This window comes from Protopterus annectens, chromosome 9.part0 (genome assembly GCF_019279795.1).
Source record: "Protopterus annectens isolate FY-2018-M chromosome 9.part0, PAN1.0, whole genome shotgun sequence".
Lineage (NCBI taxonomy): Eukaryota > Metazoa > Chordata > Ceratodontiformes > Protopteridae > Protopterus > Protopterus annectens.
Genome location: NC_056743.1, coordinates 720378735 through 720402227, shown reverse-complemented (window position 1 = coordinate 720402227; position 23493 = coordinate 720378735). Strand labels below are relative to the sequence as shown.

At 42.7% G+C, this 23493-nt stretch overlaps 1 protein-coding gene across 2 annotated transcripts in view; it reads right to left on the bottom strand.

Annotated features, from left to right (window-relative positions):
- The window catches only part of LOC122811480 (MOB kinase activator 2-like), a 326857-nt gene that overhangs the window by 164240 nt on the left and 139124 nt on the right, over positions 1–23493 (bottom strand). For both annotated transcript variants that reach the window (XM_044083344.1, XM_044083343.1), the window contains exon 4: positions 20937–21030. In XM_044083344.1, the coding sequence (XP_043939279.1) occupies positions 20937–21030 (94 nt within the window). The remainder of the gene's footprint in view (positions 1–20936; positions 21031–23493) is intronic.

The window sequence follows — 23493 nt, the reverse complement described above, 5'->3', positions numbered from 1 at the left end:
GGAACAATATTAAAGAGTTATCCCTGGTGATTAGTGTAACCCCAACCAATGACTATAGTAAGTGCCATTAAGCTGCGATGTTAAAGAATTATCCTTAGTGTCTATTGTTCCCAACCCCAATGTTGCAGGACTTGTTCATTAGGCTGGGGAGGGTGGAGGTATGAAAGCAACCCCAATCTGCACACACAAAGAGCTCCCCCAACCGATGACACTCATAGACATATTCACCCATTCACCCACAGACACACACACACATGCAAACACACGCACAAACACAGAGACACACAAACACACATTCACACACTTTACAAACCCACCCTATCCCTTTACTGTGACCCAGGCAGACACACACTCGCATATCCAGGCCTACATATACACACACAGAAAGCCAGTACCTGTCCGCTAAACTGCACTTAACTGTAACTCAGTGGTTGAATATAAGCTTTAGGTTGTCTTTGTTAACACAAGTGTTTGTGAGCAGCAGTGTTAATTTACACAGACAACTCCATGAGAGAGCGCATGACTAATAAGCTTATGTCTCTCTCGTAGAATGCCTCAACATTTAGCACAGTTGCAGAGACAACCTACCACAGTGCTGTACATCTTCGTGGAAAAGAACTGTTAGGTCTGTCACTGAATAGGAAAAGGTTACCATGAATTCTGCACTTTCTAAATTCATCATATAGTATGCAGTTTAATATAGCAGACTACTTTTCCCAGAGGAAAAAAAATGTAAGAAAACTTAAGTAGGTGAGAATACTTACAGATATTTTGGTGGCATTACTTTGTATCATGTGATGTAGGAAGGAAAAGGGATGTGAGAAGATGGAAGGTGTGGAAGACAAACAAATAGAGGTAAGAGGGCATGGGCATAAGTAATGAGCAAAGAATGGAGATGATGGGGTAAAAAAGCAGCTATAAGAGAAAATATGTTAAATGCAGTAAAGACGGAATCATGTACAGACACTGCTGAGTTTCTGACCACTCTGCTCCCATTATCATTATGAATAATGCCCTGCAAAAGTATTCAAGAAAAAGTAGAAACCTCCAATACATTTTGTAAATAATTAAAGGAATACAGATCTCTGTTGCACAGTACAAATTCAAGTATGTGAGAAATGACTGTACAGATGTTACAAAGAATTTTAAATATAAGACTGCAGAAGATGTAGGTGTACCAGATTGAGACAGAAAGCCAGTCAGCTTTGGATAAAGAAAAGCAATTATGTTCTTGGGAGAGAGGGAGGTTAATAAAATGAAAGGTTTTACTAGATGTGTGTGCAGTTTATGTCAATTTGTGGTAGAAGCGGTATAAATGAGGAAAGAATTTCTCTTTGCCACACTATTGGATATAGGAGACACGACCTCAGAAACACATTACCTTAAGCTGAAATGCTATTTTTTTGTGATATGTTTGTTCATGTGATGCAAGGAAGTGGTAGAGTCCAAAATATTTAAAACAAAAATCAGCAGGGCATATGCTGGAGAAAGCATACCAACACTCGTTAGACGAGTTTCGTAAAGGTGGTTAATAGAACAGGGTGTGACAAACACGAAACACCAGTCTGACAAGGTATCATTACAGGAATGAGCTTAATTAGCTGAACTGTTCTTCCATGGTACAGTGACTTTTGAATTGATAATATTGAGTTTGCAGGAGCTTTTTGCCCCATGCATGGGGGGTGGGAGGTGGAGGGGTGTTGAAAACAAGGAGAGCAGTTTTTAACAAGTTTTCATTTTCAGAATTTATGTAAATATAATTTTAGTCTGTTTTAATACAAAATGGAATTTGTATTCTTGTCTGCAGCACCACTGCTCTAGACTACAGAAATATACTGTATCATAGGTGGTAACTGGTCTGGCACTGATGAGGTTTCAGTCCCACCACTGCCTACAAAGAGGTCTAATGTCCACCAGTAGGATGGTCTTTCTAGTCATCCCAGTAGACGCCAACAGGTTAAAGTACAAAATATGCACACAAATCTGGTTCACCAAGCAAGTCACCCAATACAACCGGCTCTAGAAAGTATACTATGAACATGCACTGCTGCCCTTTGTATGGGCTTCCAACATCGATAGCAAGACTAGGACTCCGCACTGATTTTGAACTGAGCTGAGCTGAGTTTTTGCCTAACACCCCAGCCCATAGCTGTCAATTGTACATATTTTCTCAGAATATCCAGATTTTTGCCTCATATTTTTGGTCCATTTTTTATAAAACTGGTTTTCTGACAAGCTAGTGGCAAATCATTTAAGATTTAAATTAGAAAATAATGACAGACATTTGAGTTTCAGACTTCATACCCTTCAGAAAATTCATGCTAATGCACAACCTGATATTCTCTCAACTTTCTAAGTTTATAAGAGCAATATTTAAAAAATTGTCCCTATTTTTGGACCATCGTCCCACTTTTATTTATGGCTTTGTCAAGAATTCATACTATAAGAGGTTGAGAGGTATGCCCCAGCCTAATTTCTCACCATTCTGTCTCTGTAAACATCAGTAACTTCCAGTGACCCTTATCTATAGTAACTGCCTCCAAAAACAATTATCACACGCACACACACACACACACACACACACACACACACACACACACACACACACACACACACACACACACACACACACACACACACACACACACACACACACACACACACACACACACACACACACACACACACACACACAATTTTCAGGAAAGGCTGGTAGAAAACTTAAATCCTAGCAATGTACTACTGTCACTATTTTTGAATATTGGGGCTAGAGAACTGACAGGCATATCTCTCAACCTCTTATCCTATGAAATCTGGACAAAGCCTGGCATAATGGGGGTATAAAGGCCCAAAAATAGGGAAAGATTTTAAATATTGCTCTTATAAACTTAGAAAGTTGCTAGAATAGCAGGGTATGTATAAAAATGCAATTTCTAAAGAATATGAAGCCTGAAACTCAAATGTATGACGTTATTTATTAATTTCATTCATCAGATCATCCCAGTGATTTGCCAGAAGACCAAAAAATTCACAAGGAGCAGACAAATCTTGAAGCAAAAATCTGGATATTCTGAGAAAATATGGACAGTTGAGAGGTATGCTGACAGGTACTGTGCCACTCTTGAGTATTAACCAAATAAAAAAAAAAAATAAACAGTAATGTGTAGAATGATCTGATAAATTAGAGTTGGATAAATGGTTTTGCTTATTGTCATTTTCAGCAACTTGAGGTAATTGCATTATTTTATCAGATACAATAAAAAAAACAGATGTAGACACAGGATTTCACAAAACAATTTTAATGCCTGGCCTTTTTTTATAATTTTAAGATGAGTTTCCTGACTGACACCTCTTTTACAACTTCCCTTGCAATTACATGTGAACACTTAATTATTTTCTGAGACATTCTCTTCACAATTATTTCAGTTCTAGCAGAACAGGGTTACAGGTTTTATATACAATGTCTGTATTACAAAAAAGAGCAAATCTTATACATGCAATTTCACAGTGCAGTTTTTTTGAAGATTTTGCAAAACTTAAATATATTTAATAAACATTTTACCGTCCAAATTAAGAAAAGAAAAAATATATACATATTTAGTATAGAGGAGGACAAACTTCTATAGTACCTCACTGTCCCTAAGAATGTCCTTATCTGCTTCTCGGCCATAGGTGTAGGCCATGCCCAAGAGGCTTCTGCTTTGGCTGGCTCTGGTCTACTGTTACCAATACCCACTCCATGACCCAGATAAGATACCTCTACCATACCTACTTGACACATTTTAGCCTTTACAGTTAGCCCTGCCCTTTGCAGTCTGCCCAACACCTCCCTCACATGTTAAACATGCTCTGCTCATGAATGGCTGTAGAATGCAATATCATTCAGTAAGGAAGGACGGAAAGGCATAATCTCCCATTCCTGTTAAGATGCAAGCTACCAGGCTGTAAAATGCTGTATGAGCATTCTTCATTCAAAAGGGCATTTTAATAAAGTCATATAACAAAAATGATGTCATAAATGCTGATCTCTCCCTGTCAAGTGTGCCTGCCAATAATCCTTGGTCAAGTCACCCCCCCCCATCTAGCTACTCTAAGGCTTCATCTGTACTGGGAATGGAGTAAGCATCTGACTTTGTGTGACTGTTTAGTTTTCTATAGTCCACACAGAGTATTATGCTGCCATCTTTCTGTGTACCAGCAGACCACTGGTGAGTCATAAGGGCTGTTGGAATCCTGGGTTACTCCCAGGTCCAACACATCCTACAGTTCCATTCTCAGGTTTCAGCCAACTCATAAGTGGCTTGATTGATTACAAGCTGCTGGAGTCCTGTGTCAACATGTTGCTGCACCAGGTGGTACACCCAGACCCACCACTAAACATATCATCACATTTCTGTAGTGCAGTCTGATTTTTCTGGAACTTGGGTAGGAGACAGCTTTTGGGAAAGCTACCTCATCCACAGAGGTGTCAGACCAAGCCTCACCTAGCAAATCTCCTACCTCAGCTCTCTACAGTTTGTCCTGTAACCAGTGCAAATAGAGAGTACAAGGACCTCTCTGTTGTGTTAGGGCTTTGTTATGTTAACACAGTGGAGTTTGTACTTCTGTTTCAGGCCTGGCAGCATTACCATGCAGGGAACATTACTCACCTTTTTTTACAATGGCTGCCTGTGGTTTACGTCTAACGTGAATAAGCACCAGTACTTGCTGCCCACAGAATATTCTTTGGCTCTTGCTGCCTTGTCATGCCAACCTTTTTGCTGCTGCTGTTCTTGTGCTAGGTGCACCTGGGCCATTCCCCTTTTCTCCCTGAGTCTAGTTCTGAAGTTTAGGAATTACTCCATAACAGACTTCTTGTGGGTATTACACTCACCATCCTACTCATCATTACTTAAATCCAGGGACCCCCTTTTCACGTTGCCATATAGCAGCTCAAAGGGTGAAAAACCTGTGGATTCCTGAGACACTTCCCTGAATGTTAAAAGGAGGTGGGGTGAGTACTTGATCCACTTCCTCTTTAACTGGTCTGCAAATGCTCTCAACTCAGTCTTTAGGGTAGAGTTAACCTCTTCACCAGAGCATTTATTTGTGGATAGTAGGGATACTCTTTAAATGCTTTACCACACAGCACTTCCATAAACAGGCCAGCAGGTCAACATGAAGCTTACCCTTCTATCTGTCAGTATTTCTCTTTGAAAACCTGCCCCTGCTAAAATGTCTAGCATTTCCCATCTTATTTGACTCAAAGAAGACACAGCCAGAACCTCTAGACATCTACTGGTATAATCTACCACCACCAGGACATACTTTTTACCTGAGGAGCTTCAGGTACTATGGCACAGTGCTCATAGCTATCTTCTGAAATGGTTCCATAACAAAGGCATCAGACCAGCTTTGGCTGTGTCTCCTGCCTTGCCAACCTTGTAGCATTGGTTACAGCTCTTGAAGTACCTGTCATATCCTTTGAAATGCCTGGCAATAACCCATATTTTAGCATGCTTTATGTTCATATGGCCTGCAAAAGGAACTTTATGGGTTATGGCCAGAATTGCCTGTCAGTAGATCCTAGGTACTTCAAACCATTGTATTACTTCTAATTCTAGCCCTCCTTCATGGATCCATTCTTTGTACAACTATCACTTGTCCCAGTATCTGGACTCACCCTGTCTTTGAGTATCAAGATCCTCCTTGGCTACCTCCCTCATGTTCTGTAGAGAAGGTCTGAGAACTGGGCCTTCCTGAACCCATTGTTGGTGACCCTGCCCAGCTCCCCTTCCAAAGGAATTCTGATATCTCATGCCAGCAGTACCTCAAATTCAGGCCAACTACTATCTACTTCTCCCTCTAAACCCCTTCCAAGGGAAGCCCAGCATTTTTCAACTGCTGTGGATCAATTCTTGGCTTACTACTACTGACCATCTCCTCTTCTGAAACAACCACATCACTAGCCCCAGTTGAAGGTGTGGGCCCTTGACTGGGTTCCCTCCATTCTATCCCCCACATTTGCCTCCATGCTTGGCTACATGTAACTCCATGAAATCAAGGTACTGTACTGTCAAAATAATTCCCTATTAGGATATCTATCTTCAAACACAACCACCTGCTTGCTCCCCCTTGCCCTTTCCTATCCAGATAAACTGTGGCCAAAGTTATCTGAGAAGATTTCCCAACACAGGCTCTAAATGGAGTGGACTGTCCAGGCAAATATGACTCTTTTCTGATCACTGCAGGCTAAACAATTTTTATGTCTGAGGCTGTGTCCCTCTTGGCAATGGTCTCTTTCCCTCTACCGGGACAAGATATTTATAGGTTCATAGATGAGTATTAGGTTATCTGCCATTTTAAGCCTAGACATTTACCATATGTACACTCTTTTGGTGGTTTGGGGTGGGTGCTGTCTCCAGACAACCCACAATTGGTCATGCTGCTTGCTGCTTCATAATATTTATGATCTTCACCTTGCCACAGCGGACAGTGAGACCATGCATACCCCTTTTGGTTGCCTTTACCAAAGACTTCCCAAAGACGTGGGTGTGCAGCAGAACCTGTGGTTTCCCTCCTTAGCTGTGGAACCTGCTGTGAGGGCTTAGGTTGTCCCCCAGGTTCCCTTATATACATGTGCAGTGCTGGGTACTCCCCTTTTATGCTGTACTCCCCATCCTCCCCATCTCTTCACAGTGCTATACTCCCCATTCCTGCCCGTATCCTCACAGTGCTATACTTCCCATTCCTTCCCATCTCCTCTCAGTGCTATGCTCTCCATCTTCCCCATCTTCTCACAGTGCTATACACCCCATCCTGCACATCTCCTCACAGTGCTATACTCCCCATTCCTTTCCATCTACTCACAGTGCTATGCTCCCCATCTTCCCCATCTTCTCACAGTGCTATACACCCCATCCTGCACATCTCCTCACAGTGCTATACTCCCCATTCCTTCCCATCTCCTCACAGTGCTATGCTCCCCATCTTCTCACAGTGCTATACACCCCATCCTGCACATCTCCTCACAGTGCTATACTCCCCATTCCTACCCATCTCCTCAGAGTGCTATGCTCCCCATCTTCCCCATCTTCCCCATCTTCTCACAGTGCAGTACACCCCATCCTGCACATCCACTCACAGTGCTATACTCCCCATTCCTTCCCATCTCCTCACAGTGATATGCTCCCCATCTTCCCCATCTTCCCCATCTTCTCACAGTACTATACACCCCATCCTGCACATCTCCTCACAGTGCTATACCCCCCATTCCTCCGCATCTCCTCACAGTGCTATACTCCCCATCCTCCTCATACCCTCACAGTGCTATACTTCCCATTCCTTCCCATCTCCTCACAGTACTATGCTCCTCATCTTCCCCATCTTCTCACAGTGCTATACACCCCATCCTGCACATCTCCTCACAGTGCTATACTCCCCATTCCTCCCCATCTCCTCACAGTACTATACTCCCCATCCTCCTCATACCCTCATAGTACTATACTCCCCATTCCTACCCATCTCCTCAGAGTGCTATGCTCCCCATCTTCCCCATCTTCTCACAATGCTATACACCCCATCCTGCACATCTCCTCACAGTGCTATACCCCCCATTCCTCCCCATCTCCTTACAGTGCTATACTCCCCATCCTCCTCATACCCTCACAGTGCTATACTTCCCATTCCTCCCCATCTCCTCACAGCGCTATACTCCCCATCCTCCTCATATCCTCATAGTGCTATACTCCCCATTCCTGCCCATATCCTCACAGTGCTATACTTCCCATTCCTTCCCATCTCCTCACAGTGCTATGCTCCCCATCTTCCCCATCTTCTCACAGTGCTATACACCCCATCCTGCACATCTCCTCACAGTACTATACTCCCCATTCCTTCCCATCTACTCACAGTGCTATGCTCCCCATCTTCCCCATCTTCTCACAGTGCTATACACCCCATCCTGCACATCTCCTCACAGTGCTATACTCCCCATTCCTTCCCATCTCCTCACAGTGCTATGCTCCCCATCTTCCCCATCTTCTCACAGTGCTATACACCCCATCCTGCACATCTCTTGACAGTGCTATACTCCCCATTCCTACCCATCTCCTTAGAGTGCTATGCTCCCCATCTTCCCCATCTTCCCCATCTTCTCACAGTGCAATACACCCCATCCTGCACATCTCCTCACAGTGCTATACTCCCCATTCCTTCCCATCTCCTCACAGTGCTATGCTCCCCATCTTCCCCATCTTCCCCATCTTCTCACAGTACTATACACCCCATCCTGCACATCTCCTCACAGTGCTATACCCCCATTCCTCCCCATCTCCTCACAGTGCTATACTCCCCATCCTCCTCATACCCTCACAGTGCTATACTTCCCATTCCTTCCCATCTCCTCACAGTGCTATGCTCCTCATCTTCCCCATCTTCTCACAGTGCTATACACCCCATCCTGCCCATCTCCTCACAGTGCTATACTCCCCATTCCTCCCCATCTCCTCACAGTGCTATACTCCCCATCCTCCTCATACCCTCATAGTGCTATACTCCCCATTCCTACCCATCTCCTCACAGTGCTATACTCCCCATCTTCCCCATCTCCTCACAGTGCTATACTCCCCATTTCTGCCCATCTCCTCACAGTGCTATACTCCCCATTCCTCCCCATCTCCTCACAGTGCTATACTCCCCATCCTCCTCATACCCTCACAGTGCTATACTTCCCATTCTTTCCCATCTCCTCACAGTGCTATGCTCCCCATCGTCCCCATCTTCTCACAGTGCTATACATCCCATCCTGCACATCTCCTCACAGTGCTATACTCCCCATTCCTCCCCATCTCCCCACAGTGCTATGCTCCCCATTGTCCTCATACCCTCACAGTGCTATACTTCCCATTCCTCCCCATCTCCTCACAATGCTATGCTCCCCATCTTCCCCATCTTCTCACAGTGCTATACACCCCATCCTGCACATCTCCTCACAGTGCTATACTCCCCACTCCTCCCCATCTCCTCACAGTGTTATACTCCCCATTCCTCCCCATCTCCTCACAGTGCTATACTCCCCATTCCTCCCCATCTCCTCACAGTGCTATACTCCCCATTCCTTCCCATCTCCTCACAGCGTTATGCTCCCCATCTTCTCACAGTGCTCTACACCCCATCCTGCACATCTCCTCACAGTGCTATACTCCCCATTTCTCCCCATCTCCTCACAGTGCTATGCTCCCCATCTTCCCCATCTTCTCACAGTGCTATACACTCCATCCTGCACAGCTCCTCATAGTGCTATACTCCCCATTCCTCCCCATCTCCTCACAGTGCTATACTCCCCATCCTGCTCATATCCTCACAGTGCTATACTTCCCATTCCTCCCCATCTCCTCACAGTGCTATGCTCCCCATCTTCCCCATCTTCTCACAGTGCTATACACCCCATCCTGCACATCTCCTCACAGTGCTATACTCCCCATTCCTCCCCATCTCCTCACAGTGCTATACTCCCCATCATCCTCATACCCTCATAGTACTATACTCCCCATTCCTACCCATCTCCTCACAGTGCTATACTCCCCATTCCTGCCCATCTCCTCACAGTGCTATGCTCCCCATCTTCCCCATCTTCTCACAGTGCTATACACCCCATCCTGCACAGCTCCTCATAGTGCTATACTCCCCATCATCCCCATCTTCTAACAGTGCTATACACCCCATCCTGCACATCTCCTCACAGTGCTATACTCCCCATTCCTCCCCATCTCCTCACAGTGCTATACTCCCCATCCTCCTCATACCCTCACAGTGCTATACTTCCCATTCCTCCCCATCTCCTTACAGTGCTATGCTCCCCATCTTCCCCATCTTCTCACAGTGCTATACACCCCATCCTGCACATCTCCTCACAGTGCTATACTCCCCATTCCTCCCCATCTCCCCACAGTGCTATATTCCCCAACCTCCTCATACCCTCACAGTGCTATACTTCCCATTCCTCCCCATCTCCTCACAGTGCTATGCTCCCCATCTTCCCCATCCTCTCACAGTGCTATACACCCCATCCTGCACATCTCCTCACAGTGCTCTACTCCCCACTCCTCCCCATCTCCTCACAGTGTTATACTCCCCATTCCTCCCCATCTCATCACAGTGCTATACTCCCCATTCCTCCCCATCTCCTCACAGTGCTATACTCCCCATTCCTCCCCATCTCCTCACAGTGCTATACTCCCCATTCCTTCCCATCTCCTCACAGTGTTATGCTCCCCATCTTCCCCATCTTCTCACAGTGCTATACTCCCCATCCTCCCCATCTCCTCACAGTGCTATACTCCCCATTCCTTCCCATCTCCTCACAGTGCTATGCTCCTCATCTTCCCCATCTTCTCACAGTGCTATACACCCTATCCTGCACATCTCCTCACAGTGCTATACTCCCCATTCCTTCCCATCTCCTCACAGTGCTATGCTCCCCATCTTCCCCATCTTCTCACAGTGCTATACACCCCATCCTGCACATCTCCTCACAGTGCTATACTCCCCATTCCTCCCCATCTCCCCACAGTGCTATGCTCCCCATCCTCCTCATACCCTCACAGTGCTATACTTCCCATTCCTCCCCATCTCCTCACAATGCTATGCTCCCCATCTTCCCCATCTTCTCACAGTGCTATACACCCCCATCCTGCACATCTCCTCACAGTGCTATACTCCCCACTCCTCCCCATCTCCTCACAGTGCTATACTCCCCATTCCTCCCCATTTCATCACAGTGCTATACTCCCTATTCCTTCCCATCTCCTCACAGTGTTATGCTCCCCATCTTCCCCATCTTCTCACAGTGCTATACTCACCATCCTCCCCATCTCCTCACAGTGCTAAACTCCCCATTCCTTCCCATCTCCTCACAGTGCTATGCTCCTCATCTTCCCCGTCTTCTCAAAGTGCTATACACCCTATCCTGCACATCTCCTCACAGTGCTATACTCCCCATTCCTTCCCATCTCCTCACAGTGTTATGCTCTCCATCTTCCCCATCTTCTCACAGTGCTATACTCCCCATCCTCCTCATACCCTCACAGTGCTATACTTCGCATTCCTTCCCATCTTCTCACAGTGCTATACACCCCATCCTGCACATCTCCTCACAGTGCTATACTCCCCATCCTCCTCATACCCTCACAGTGCTATACTCCCTATTCCTCCCCATCTCCTCACAGTGCTATACTCCCCATTCCTCTCCATCTCCTCACAGTGCTATACTCCCAATCCTCCTCATACCCTCACAGTGCTATACTCCCCATTCCTCCCCATCTCCTCACAGTGCTATACTCCCCGTTCCTCTCCATCTCCTCACAGTGCTATACTCCCCATCCTCCTCATACCCTCACAGTGCTATACTCCCCATTCTTCCCCTTCTCCTCACAGTGCTATACTCCCCATCCTCCTCATACCCTCACATTGCTATACTCCCTATTCCTCCCCATCTCCTCACAGTGCTATACTCCCCATTCCTCTCCATCTCCTCACAGTGCTATACTCCCAATCCTCCTCATACCCTCACAGTGCTATACTCCCCATTCCTCCCCATCTCCTCACAGTGCTATATTCCCCGTTCCTCTCCATCTCCTCACAGTGCTATACTCCCCATCCTCCTCATACCCTCACAGTGCTATACTACCCATTTTTCCCAATCTCCTTCTCATGGTGCTACACGTGCAGTCTTCCAACCACAACTTTATGTCTATAGGCAAAGTACTGAGACCTTATTCATTCACCAAAAGTTCTGCAAGTATTTCAGATGTGGTTTCCTCAAGAAAGCAAGAGATGAGTTATGCAATGTATTCACTTGCTGTTAAATACCTTTTTCTTTGATATCTCAATTCTTTTTATATACACGTCAGAAATCAGTTTAATTCATGCAAGTAAGCACTCTAACTTTCACTTAGCATAATTCATACAGCCAACATTAGCGCACTGCTTCACCCATGAGCAGCTGAGTTAAAAACCTTACCCACTGCCTTTGGTCAGCCTGCTGTACACCTTCTCAGGTGCCCCCAGAAAACAATCAAAATCCTGCTCTTATTTAACTCATTACAGCCAGGTGATGCCTCTGGGTGCTTCTGCAGTTACATCCTACTGATACCATTAGGAGTCAAATATTTGTTGTTTGTATTTGCATTAATATTTCCAAAATAATGTTACATACAAAATATAAACAGATTTCATGTTAAAACTTATACAATAGCAAACTCAACTATATTGATATTTGACCTCACCCTAGTGTAGATAAAGATACATTAATTGTTGTTAATATAGTATTTATGTTATCATAAATGTCGCATTTTTCTAAAAATCTCAGCAACCAAGTAGCACAGACAGAACTGTATAGCATCATACAAAGGCTCTCACCTGGATAAACAAAATGCTACTGATACTATGTATCTAACTTGAGTGATTGCCAAGCTATTGTGAATTGTTTACAAAATATTACAAACTTAATAGGTACTGTGTTTACTGTGACTTATAAAATCCATTTTAAGACCTAGAACCTAAAGAATACTGCCACTATAAAAATAGTTTTTGAGGAAGAGTTTGCACTTTATTCTTTTTTACAAGCCCCCATGGTTCCAGAGAAATGAACATTTTTTTGAAATGTGAATATATAATTTGATTTTATCAAAAAGCTTAGGCTCCACCTGTTGGAAGTTACAGTGCAAATTTCCAGAACTCCATTGGAGGGAATGAGTTAATCTTTTCAATTCTGAGGTCACTGTGCATCAGGAGAGGGGGAACTTCCTCTGGAATGACTTCACTTGAAAAGAATCAGCATCTCAGACATTAACGGTTCACAGATTAGTACTAGGCTAATTGCCCTTATGGGCCATTTTAAGCCTGGCCAATTACCCCATGTGAGAATCAAACCCTGTACCTTGTGTCTGTAAGGTAAACACCTTAATCATTATACCAACCTCCCAACTTAAAATGCTCAAGGAATGGGTACTTATAGGTTTATACTTGGATAAGTGCCTTTGTGGGTCATTTTAAGCCTAGCCAATTAACCCATTTGAGACTCGGGTCTATATTATAATCGCAAAAGTCCTTTTCAGTGAATATGTAAACATCGACACATATTGTGCGAACCACAAATACACCGAACGCCCTAAACCATGAAATTCAAAATCTTGAATCGTCATAGTTGGCCAACCCCACCACCTGCTACATACTACCTACCCAAACAAAATAAATAAACCACATACATACACTAACAAAAACCTTACTTCTAACCCTAAAGTAAAGCTTGCATATACTACCATGTATGCACTTACCTTAACCCGCACCCTAACCCTAAGGTCCGTAACTATCGCACACTTACCTTAAGGAGCTATACCCAAACAAAATAAATAATCCACACACATACATTTAACAAAACCCTTCTACTAACCCTACACTAAACCTTACATACATTACTATCTATGCACTTACCTTAACCCACACCCTAACCCTAAAGTCCGTAACTATCACACACTTACCTTACGGAGCTATACCGCAGAAGGGCCAAATATGACGATTTGGCATTTCGGATTTTGCACTTTGGGACGATCAGTGTTTTCGTGGTTCAATGAATACGCGTCAAAGTTTCCGTATTTGTGGAAGTGGACCTTCATGGTTTTAATAGGGAACCTTGAGACTCAAATCCTGCAAAAGGCATTTGGCCCATACAGGGATAAAATCCATTACCTTGGTGCTATTAGCAACACACTCTAACCAAACTGAGCTAACCTTTCCAACAACAACCTTTACAATCAAAATATGGTACCCATTTTATCTCTATGGCTTCTTTATAACACCTGAAAATGTCCATCTTGTACCCCGTTTGCCTGCTATTTCTGGACTACACAAACTGAGCTATTTGAGCCTCTCTTTAAATGACTTTTGCTGCAGGGCAAGTAGCACAAATTCCTCACAACTACCCCTTTGTTGTCTATACTTGAATGACATTTTAGACTGGTTGTTTTTGTCTAAAATGGCAATCACGTTCCTGTTCATTGCACTGCTGCTCCAGATCCATAAAGATGCTGAAGCCATCTCCAAAATGGAACACATTACTTGAGAGGTTTCCTTTCCATCAATTATCTTTAAGGACAATTAACAGAATCTCACTTTTTGCAGGCAATGCTTCTTTCTTTGAATGTCAGTATTCCACTTACTTCCCTTCTGCTTTCTCACGTTTGGTTACATTTGGGTCATCTGTTATGACTACCCTGGGCATTTTCTTCTTTTATTTCTGCGAGTACTCCTCACAACTGTGTACTGCTGCCTTTATGTTCTGATTTTCAGATGCACTTCACTGCATTTTTCTGCACAGAATTTTAGTTGCTATGATTTAGATTACTGCTTCAGTCTCCTTCTCATTCCTCTGCCACTAGCAAAAGAAAAAAAAAAACTCTTACTTCTAGGCCTCCAGCAAGGTCATTTATAGAGTTACTGTAAAGGTGAAAGTGCTGACTCCTTGTGATACCTCACTAGTTACCATCCTTTTATCCAAGTGAGCCAAGTAAGTTCTGTTTGCTATAACCCTCTGAGCCCTCTTCTGTAGCCACCATTTTATCCAATAACATCCTAGACCTCACTCTAAGTCTGTTTAATTTCCTCATTAACCTTTTATCTGGCATCATATCAGATGGCTTGCTAAAGTCTATGCATGCTAAATCCACTGCCTCTTTATCATTTAATACTGTGTCACTTAGATTACTTGATGGATTAACTAAATGGAGTCAGCCTTAAATTGTCTAATTAAATACAGTAATAGTGGGGTTGGGGATTGGTAGGGGTTAGGGGCTGGCATAATGGTTAAGGTGTTTACCTCACAGACACAAAGTACAGGATTTAATTCTCACCCTTGAAAAGGAAATTGGCTAGTTTTAAAATGCCCACAATGGCAAACTGCCTAGTATCTACTTATGAACCTGCGAAACTGAGATCATTCACATTATCTTGGGTCAAGTGAGCTATAAGTGTCCAAATATTTAAAAATGTTATCCTTTAACAGACACCTTAATTTTCCCCTATAAATAAACTGATGTGTCAATGGTATCCAGCTTCTGTTTTGCTCCCATTCTGTATCCCTGGTTTAGACCAGACAGGGAAAAACAAATCCCCTCCACATCTCACCGTGTCTTTCCATGCAAACTCTGAGGTTCATGGAGACAGAGTTAGGACATGAGGGATGGAGGCAGTAAGTGGAAACTAACAGTTAAGGATCATCCAAATATGGGAAAAAATAATAAAAATGCATGACTGCAGGATGGAAGGGTTTTATACTCATTTCTGTGCTACTGTGTTCCAGGTTTTTATTTTACTATTCACACATATAGTTCTGCTCCCTAATGCTGAGACCTTCAGAATATCTAACGGTTTCCGCATTATTGTCTTAAACCCATATTTATCCTGCTTACAAACATATCATGCACTGTTCAAGTGAAATTTTAACATTTCGTTGACAAGAACAAGTGATCAAAATATACAGTCATTCACTCCATTGACCAATAACCGATTTGATAGAGTGAATGACACTCATAAATACACCACACACGCACACACACACACATACACACACACACACACACACACACACACACACACACACACACACACACACACACACACTATCTCATAAAACACTGAATGCTCTAATGGGCATAGATAAAAACAGCAATCATTTTAGAGTGTATCTAAAATGATCACATACAAACAAACAAAAAACTATTTTTTTCAGACACCTGCAGATTATATATACCTGGGTGGCCATGGTGGTGCAGCAGTTAGCGTTGCCACCTCACAGCAAGAGGTTCTCCGGTTCGATTCTCGGCTGGGGTGCCTTCTGTGCGGAGTCTGCATATCCTCCCTGTGGTTGCGTGGGTTTACTCCGGGTGCTCCGGTTTCCGCCCACATCCCAAAGACATGCCGTAGGTGGATTGGACACTCTAAATTGGCCCTAGGTGTGAGTGTGTGCATGGGTATGCCTTCTGTGGAAGGTTGGGCGCCGGGCTGGCAACTCGACACTGTAAAACTCCACTGCCAATCATGAGCGGACAGGTGATCCAATGTGGCGACCCCTAACAGGGAAAAAGCTGAAAGAAGAAGAAGACCTGCAGATTATATATACCAACTCCAAGAGATGACGACAGTGAGGTAAGGGCAAAAATAAGATACAAAAGAATGTCCGCTCATATAACTGCTCACTCTTATCTGCAGGTTAAAAAGTTTTCACTCATATGAGTGTTTGCTCTAATGACCTGTAACCATATACATATACATACAGAGCCACAGAGAGAGAGAACTGGGAACTGTTTGGAAACAATGTACATACTATGGGAAGGGCCAGAAAACTACAAACTCAGAGGTAACATTCTTTGAAATCAAATATTAGTGGGATACGAGCTGGAACTGACTACATTTGAGAATGCTTTGGGAAGGGTAGATTTTAATAAAACATCCACTAATATCCAATCTAAAGAAAGCTTTCATATGTAAAAAAACTGTGGAAACACCCCTGTGGAAGGATAGCATTCTTAGGCCACTACATGTAAATGCTCTGTACTAGCCTAATGAATATCCATGGGTCTTCTGTTTACGAAAAAGTGAGTACAATGTTGGAGATAAGATTAAATCACAAAATGATCCTTTACTATTATGTCTCTTTGGAACAGCCATCTGTACTCTCTTCCTTTCTTCATTATCTCCAGTAGAGTGATTTACATTTCATTACAAGGCTACTCATATGGCTAATTCAAACTGCAAACACATCTTTTGAACTGAGCTGCATCATACTGAGGCAGCAACAGAAGAGGAAATATCCAGCTGTGACAGCAGAAGGCATTTTGAATGTCACATCAGACTGTAATATCATTGCCCCTCTCTCCTACTGGATACAAACCCGCACAACATTACCATTCTTTTGTGCTTTTTTTTCTACAAATGATTGGCAAATCTTTTCTTCCAAAATTATATACTCCACTCCATCCCAAAATATGACAGAGAGGTTGAAAGTGATGAACACTGCCTCTGTATTGCTACAGTGGATGTACTGAGAGTCATCAAATTCCTGACAGTCAAAAAAAAGTGTCTGAAACTTGGTTTCCCTGAGAGACGATGTGTGTGTGTGTGTGTGTGTGTGTGTGTGTGTGTGTGTGTGTGTGTGTGTGTGTGTGTGTGTGTGTGTGTGTGTGTGTGTGTGTGTGAGCGTGTGGTGGGGGAGTTGTGGCAAGGCATTTTTACTAAACTTTAAGAATACAGGAAACCCAGTAATGAAAAATGCACACACAAAAGAAGGACAGGCTTTTCAATGGACTGCCTTTAGCAAATCAAAGTGCAATGAATCATGATTTTGAAGGATACAATAATACTAACTACCACATACATTGTCCTGCTCCTCTTTGGCCTAGGTTCACTAATTTGGACCCTGTCTATGTTAGTGGAAATAGAAAGAAGCTACAATAACAAATATGTTTTGCATTGCCACTGCCCCTCCCCTCACCCTACAAAGGCATCAGAGATGAGCTAGCCAAAACTTTTTAGGGTGTTGAGGAGGAAAGGATGTACACAGATGTCAGGATGTCAGCAGTGTCATGCTGAAATTTAGCCTTATTTCTCAGCTCTTAGCTGCTCCTCGATAAGCCTGTGCCCTATTCTTCTGGCTGAAATGGCATTAATTCAACTTTCTTCCTAAGAAAAGCAAGCAGCCCAACAGATGCAGTCAATTCGATCCTTCACAAGAGATCCTTTTGAAACACAAGTCATTAGTATTTAGAATTTTACTCTTTGCCAAGCCTCTGATCATTTTCTACTCTGTGTCTCCCTAAATGTCTAACTCGGTCTTTAGCTTCTTTGGTAGTCTGGAATCTGCTCTACATTGATGTCCCCTTTATGAAAAAAAGATGCATTTCTTGTTGCTGTCTTACAAAATGGTGTTTCAGGACAACCCATACTTTTTTAAAGAAATTTGGAAGTTCCTGCAGTTTCTGTTTCATCTTTTGTTTTCAGATTTCCTCAGAATACTGATGCCCATGAATTTAGACAGTTTTTTTATGCTTCCCCAAGGATCTGTTCTGATATCTCCACTACCAATACCCAATTTTCCCATTATTTCTGGGGAATGGAAGATCGGCTCTCCTGGGCTAAGAGTGCTGTGCCCCATTTGTTCCTGTTCAGGAGTCCTGATAAGCTCTCCATTCCCTGGTAAGAGTCAGATGGCAGTAAGTGGGGAAGCCTACTGCTTCGGGGGATGGGGGTTGACATCTTACCCTCCTTTAATTAATTAGAAGTACCTCTTCCATTTAACAGCTATGCTGAGCCTGCTACTGTGGTCACCTGTAAGGAAAATGCCTCTGCACAGCAGATACTCCACAGGCTGGTTTGGTCTCCACTGGGTAATGCCTACTGCTTCTGCTAGTTGTCACCCTCTGTGGTGAGCCAAGCTGATTCCCTGCCCCCAGGATGTATAAGCCAGCAACAGCTTCTTACTCTCTCACTTCCTGGCCAGCTCCTATGTATTTAGATAGGATTGTGCCATAGCTTGCCAGCTTTCTTACTTTAAACTTTTCTGTATTTTACTACTCAACTAATAATTGAAGAAGATTCATAGAACTGGTACTTCCTTCCACCCACTATAGGTTCATAGGTTCATAGGAGATTACAAGGCTAACGGCTTAAGAGCCCTTACAAGTCTAGCTGATATAACCCAATGTTACCTAATATATGGCACCTAGTGGCAAGAGGATGGCATGGGTTTGTGCCTATGCATTGAGTCTGTTAAAGATTGTCCACCCCTGTCCATAAAGGACATAGGCACTGTTCCAGGTGTGAATTTGTGATTCCCCATCCATTGTTCCAAATTGCATTTGAAGAGGACCAGGGATGGACTTTGTTTAACATGAATAGGAAGCCTGTTCCAAAGAAGGGGCAATCTCTGAGAAACATATCTGCCTCTACAGCACATTTTGTTTGAGTCCTTGACTAAGTTTAGATCCCTAGATCGGGTGACTCTTGTGCTGTTTGACTTGCAGATGTGTGGTAGCTCCATCAGGGCTGGATTGGTGATTGTGTTGTAGGTCAGGCATATGTCACTCCTTAGTAGTTGGTAGGAGACAAAGTAGATGGATAGAGCTTTTAGTGTACTGCATAGGACTGCTATTTACACCCTGTATTATCTTTGTGATGAAACTCTGAGGTCTCTCCAGCTGCTGCAGTAAGTGCCTAGTCAAGACATGACAAATGGAGCATTGTACTCGCTTATTGTTCTAATGAGGGCTAAATGCAGTGGGACTATTACCTCCTTGGACCTGGATGACATAGCTTTACTTATAAGTTTTGCACATAGAAGGACTTCCTTACCACTGCAGACACATGGTGGTCAAATTTCAGGCTACAATATATCTGTGTACCTAGATCTCTCACCTCTGAGTCTACTCTTAGGGGTATGGTATTGATGTTGCAATTTGCAGGGCTATTTGACTTCCCAAAGGGTATGATAATGAATTTGTTTGCATTTAGTTTTGACCATGGTTCTGGCATCAATCATCTGTCTGACCTAGACCCTTCTGAACAATATCTACATTGTTGGGGGATTAAATGATTGTCCCCAGCTTGCAGTTGTCAGCAAACCTTGCCATCCAGAGGCCTTCCACATTAGCCTTGACCTCGGAGATTTACATTCTGAACAGGAGTGTTCCCAGCACTGAGCCCTGTCGCATATCACTAGTAATTAGCTCTTGCTCTTCTTTAACCACGTGTCCTGTCTGTGAGCCAACTGGCTATCCATTTGGTGATGAAGGGGTTTATGTCCAGTTTTGTGAGTTTATTTATAATACCTGAGTAGGGAATTGTGTCAACTGCCTTGGCCAGATCAAGGTAGGCCATATGTACTGTTTTGCCCTCACTAACTGAATACAATCAAGAATTAAATTTGATATCAGGTTAAACTGACAAGGCCATGTGTGTAACCCTAAGGTCAGTAGAAATGTACACATTTGTTTTTATAGTGAGGAATGTAAGGAAGTGGATGCACACAGACTTAATGAATTTAATTTCTTTTCTGCTTCAAATCACTACAGCAAATTTACAAAAATGCACGACAAAGGTATAAAGAGGTTAATGGATAAAATTGTAATATGAACAGCAGAATTATGTCTCCATCTGAGTGTACATGATTATCAAGGTGTCCAGTGCAACTGTAATTATTTTTGAGTGCTACAGCAAATAGTAAGTAACACCAAAAACCAACCAAGTCGACACAGCAGGATGACCAATAAACAATATCATACAATGTCCATACGACTGTATTAATTCCAAAAAATGAGGGACGGTGAATACAAATTGATTTATTCCAAGGTGAAAAAAGACTGATATCACAAACACGAAACCCACAATGGAAGTCACAGCAAAAAATGTAGATGTGCGCTCATCTATCAATTCAAAATATTATTATAGAAGACAGGGAGTAGGGCAAATAAGCAAATCCCAGTATGAGATGCAAAATAGAAGAAAAAGCATGCAAAGAGATTTCAACATACGTGTGCATCTGTACCATATATTCCCAAGTGACTGAATACAAGGATAACTAATGTTTACTTCTCTATCAGTTAATATCAACGAAACAAAGCAAATCCACAAATGTGAGTGTGTGTGTGTGTGTGTGTGTGTGTGCGCGTGTGTGCGTGTGTGTGTGTGTGTGTGTGTGTGTGTGTGTGCGTGTGTGTGCGTGTGTGCGTGTGTGTGCGTGTGTGTGCGTGTGTGTGTGTGTGTGTGTGTGTGTGTGTGTGTGCGTGTGTGTGTGTGTGTGTGTGTGTGTGTGTGTGTGTGTGTGTGTGTGTGTGTGTGTGTGTGTACTGTATACAGGTGAAAACACCTTGTATATTTGCCTGAATTTATAACTTGTCACTACTCACGTTTTAAATGCCACCATTGTTGGGCAGCATCTAGGTGTACAGAATTCGGCAATGACTTCATAAATCAAGTTCACGTGGTGAAAAAAGTTTGCAGCTGTTAAAAACAAAGCAAAATGATAAAAGTTTTTAACATTTACTGTGGTGTTATGAAAGACAAACTAATGTAATCATAACTTTCCCTGCCAACATCTTTCCTGCCATTAGCTCTTCATACAGACCTCTAAAAAGCTGTGATGCATTTCTGTATTTTACAAAAAGTACATTTATTTTGGTGAAAATCTGTTTTAAATGCTGAGCTCTGTTTTCCCTTTATGTCTAGAAAACACAAATGTAAGAATATACTCGTCTTAAGAGTAGATGTTTGAATAGTGGCATCACTGATTCATGAATTCCACACATGTATAGATTTTCCAAAGATAGACATCAATCTCTGCATGATCATTTTAAGAGTCAAACATCCCTACTGGGGTATGACTGGCACTTTCAAGCCTGTGGTTATAAAGGGTGTCCTGGCTTTATAAATGAGTGCACATTGAATGCGATTTTGTTATTTTCTAAAGCCCAAGAAAAGAGTCAAATGGAGATATTGTAACAACAACTTCTCTTGGAAATGGTTGTAGAAGCTAGAAATGCCTAAATCAAGCAAACACATAAGAACACAAAGGATAGATAGATACATAAATATAAGTTATGTGAATGTACCAAACAACCATATGTACCCCCAGTAAAACAAGTTATGGACACACACACACACACACACACACACACACACACACACACACACACACACACACACACACACACACACACACACACACAAATGCAATGGATTAAGCTTTTGTAATACACAAAAAAAAAACACACTGTAAACCCCAAAAAAGTGGTAACTGATTCTGACCTAACTGCATACAGTCACCATCAGACCCATAAGCTGTGCAAAATTGGGGAGTGGGGTAGGAGAGAACTGTGGTGCAGGCAAGTAACCAATCCTGCAGTAATTCTCCTATTTTGAAATGTTCTGTGATTATGAGAATACTCACACAGTTATACTACATTCATCATAATGTTCATTCACTGATGCAGGAACTGCACAGATATATGGGACAGTACCAATCAAACAATGTACTTCCAGGTCCAAGAAATGGGTGGACTGTTTATATCATTCTTATGAATTATCCTCCCTGTTGGACAGCAGAGGTGAATCCTGCTCTACATGTGCACTTGACATCCAATATGAAATAGGTAGAGAGTGTATGAATGGATATCCAAGCTCCAGCCTCACAAAAAAACTTTGATCAGATATATTTTTAAAGGGTGCTATAGCTGATGGCCCACTCAGGTGCCTCCCCCAGTTAGAGATGTGTATTTAATAGTAACAGAAAACAATATAGTTATCGAGCCTATTGGAAACAGTATAATTATGTCTGGATGACTGTTTTTCTTCCAAAAAGACAAAAGCAGCTGCCTTGACTGTCTCTTTGGTTAGTCCTTTCAGTGCAGTATCTGAGTGTTTATGCATATCAGTTGTATGCAGGACTCTTTTCCCTGCTCCCCCATTTAAGAAAGAATGCTGGCATTAAATGGACTAGTTCTGAAATGATTTTACTCAATTTCAAATGCTGGTCACTAGAGACAATCTGTCCTCTTGAGGATGTAAGTGCTATTAAGAACAGCTTCCTTACAAGAGATACCTTAGGCATCCTGAACTAGTAACTGCAAAAGGGATGTTAATTTATTTTTTTATGTTACAAATATCAGTTCTCCAGCAAGAAAAAAAGGAAGTCATGGAGACATCAAATGACAATGTTTATTTTACAGCAAGATGAAAAGCCGTAGGAGGCTGTACACATATACATCACTGGCAAATTCACAGAAACTTAACACAAACTTTCGCTGCGAACAGTAAGCAAAACCAGCAGTTAAAGGTTACTACAAAATCTGTGAAACTCATCTTGATACTGGACCTATACTTTAACCTTACATAAAATAGAAAATCTGTCCCAGTTCAATTACTTTTACTGGCATCACAGACAATATTACAAACTTTCGACCATTTGGAGTGTTCCAGTAAATCATACACACTCCTTCACTTGTAGAGCTATTCCATTCTCTTCTGAGAAAGAAGAGAGGAAGGGTCTCCAAAGCAAGCAATGAATGGAAAACTATATGCATGCATACCTTGATCTGACCAAAGCTTTTGACACAATTCCCCACTCAGGCATAGTAGGAAAGCTAAATACACCTGGAATAAACACCTATGTCACCCACTAGATTGCCAGTTGGCACACCAATAGGATGCAGATAATCAAAATAGGGAAGTTACCACCACAAAGAGACCAGTCACCAGCAGAGTCCCTCAGAGTTCTGTGCTGGAACCTCTACTGTTTGACATCATCTTTACTCAAGTAAATGCCAGTACTAAAGGGATCTGGCTAACTAAGTTTGCAGATGACTGCAAGCTAGGATCAGTCATTGAATCCCCAAATGACTAAGCCATCCTGCAGGATGGATTGTCTCAAATAAACAACTGGTGTCAAAATCACGGTCTGAAACTAAA